This window comes from Phytophthora parasitica, assembly GCF_000247585.1.
Source record: "Phytophthora parasitica INRA-310 unplaced genomic scaffold supercont2.12, whole genome shotgun sequence".
NCBI lineage: Eukaryota > Oomycota > Peronosporomycetes > Peronosporales > Peronosporaceae > Phytophthora > Phytophthora nicotianae.
In genome coordinates, this window is record NW_008648998.1 from 333379 (window position 1) to 334502 (window position 1124).

Below are 1124 nucleotides of genomic sequence, written 5' to 3' on the forward strand. Positions count from 1 at the left end.
TGTGACGAGTGTCCGGGCCAAGGTGACAAGTGTCCGCCAGTATTGAGTGTACTGTGTTGTGCGTGAACTTTGCAAATGCTTGAATACTTTGACGAGTGCTCTTTTTGTAGTTCCGGATACATTTGATGCTGGTTAAGGCGTCTTTCTCACTTTGTAAGGATAAGTAAGATTCTAATACTGATTGCTTTTCCAACCTCCGCAGCCATGTTGGAACTCTCTCTTTATATATATTGCATTTGTGCTAAGTATGATCTTGCGTCATTGTGAGGTACTCATAATTGTTTTAGTTTTGAAGTAGTCAGAATAAAAAATGCATGTGTGGTATCAAATCTAATATCTAAAGTAAACACTCCTAGAAGTTCTACTCAAAACGGCGACGTCGCGGGATACCTGAACCGTGAAGAAGTTGGGTCATCTCGGCTACATCGTGCTTTAGATTTTCAAATGTTGCCTTTAGATCGCTCTCCCGCTCACGAATAGCTCTCAAATCATTTTTTAAGCTCAAATTCATGAAATGAAGCTTTGTGATTTCTGAAGCCGTACTTTGTAGTTGTTCCTCGATCCAAACTTGGTCCACCTGAGCGAGATATATCTCTGCGCTATCTTCAGCCAACTTTGCCAGATCTGCCGCAGCCTTGCATTCTGTGACGTGATCTTTCCAGCGGTGCTCAAACCGTCGCACCATAAAATACAACTCGGACGATATACGCCCGTTTTCCCCTTTCCGCGTTGCTCCTGAAGCTCTAGGAGAATCTTCATAGCACATTGGGCATTCATGCTCTCGGCGCAAGCAGCAGCGGATACTCTCGCGTATTGATTGGAGGTGAATTCTGATCTTAGCGCCATCTAAACTGCACTCTAGAAAATGGGTTTTGTGGTCCCGAAGATTTCGTAGCCATTTTTCAGGTTTGCTCCCAATTCTCTTCACAAACGACTGCCAGGATTTAGCTAGTGAATCGGGACTGGATCGTTGAAGGGGATCATATTGATCCTTTTTGTGGGCACGATAGTATCGCATCTGGAAAAATATATCAATCAGATATTGGCTCCTACTCACATCAGGAGGAACCGGAACATTGTTTAGCTCTGTGCAATCAAACAGCAGCGTTGAAGTCCCAGACCTG

At 44.0% G+C, this 1124-nt stretch overlaps 1 protein-coding gene across 1 annotated transcript; it reads right to left on the reverse strand.

Moving 5' to 3' along the window:
• Nucleotides 1-361: 361 nt before the first annotated feature.
• PPTG_22124 (hypothetical protein) lies at nucleotides 362-766 on the reverse strand (the record flags this gene model as incomplete). The annotated part of the gene is made up of 1 exon (XM_008902018.1): nucleotides 362-766. One exon carries the CDS (start codon nucleotides 764-766, stop codon nucleotides 362-364), a length of 405 nt encoding a protein of 134 aa, XP_008900266.1.
• Nucleotides 767-1124: the final 358 nt, after the last annotated feature.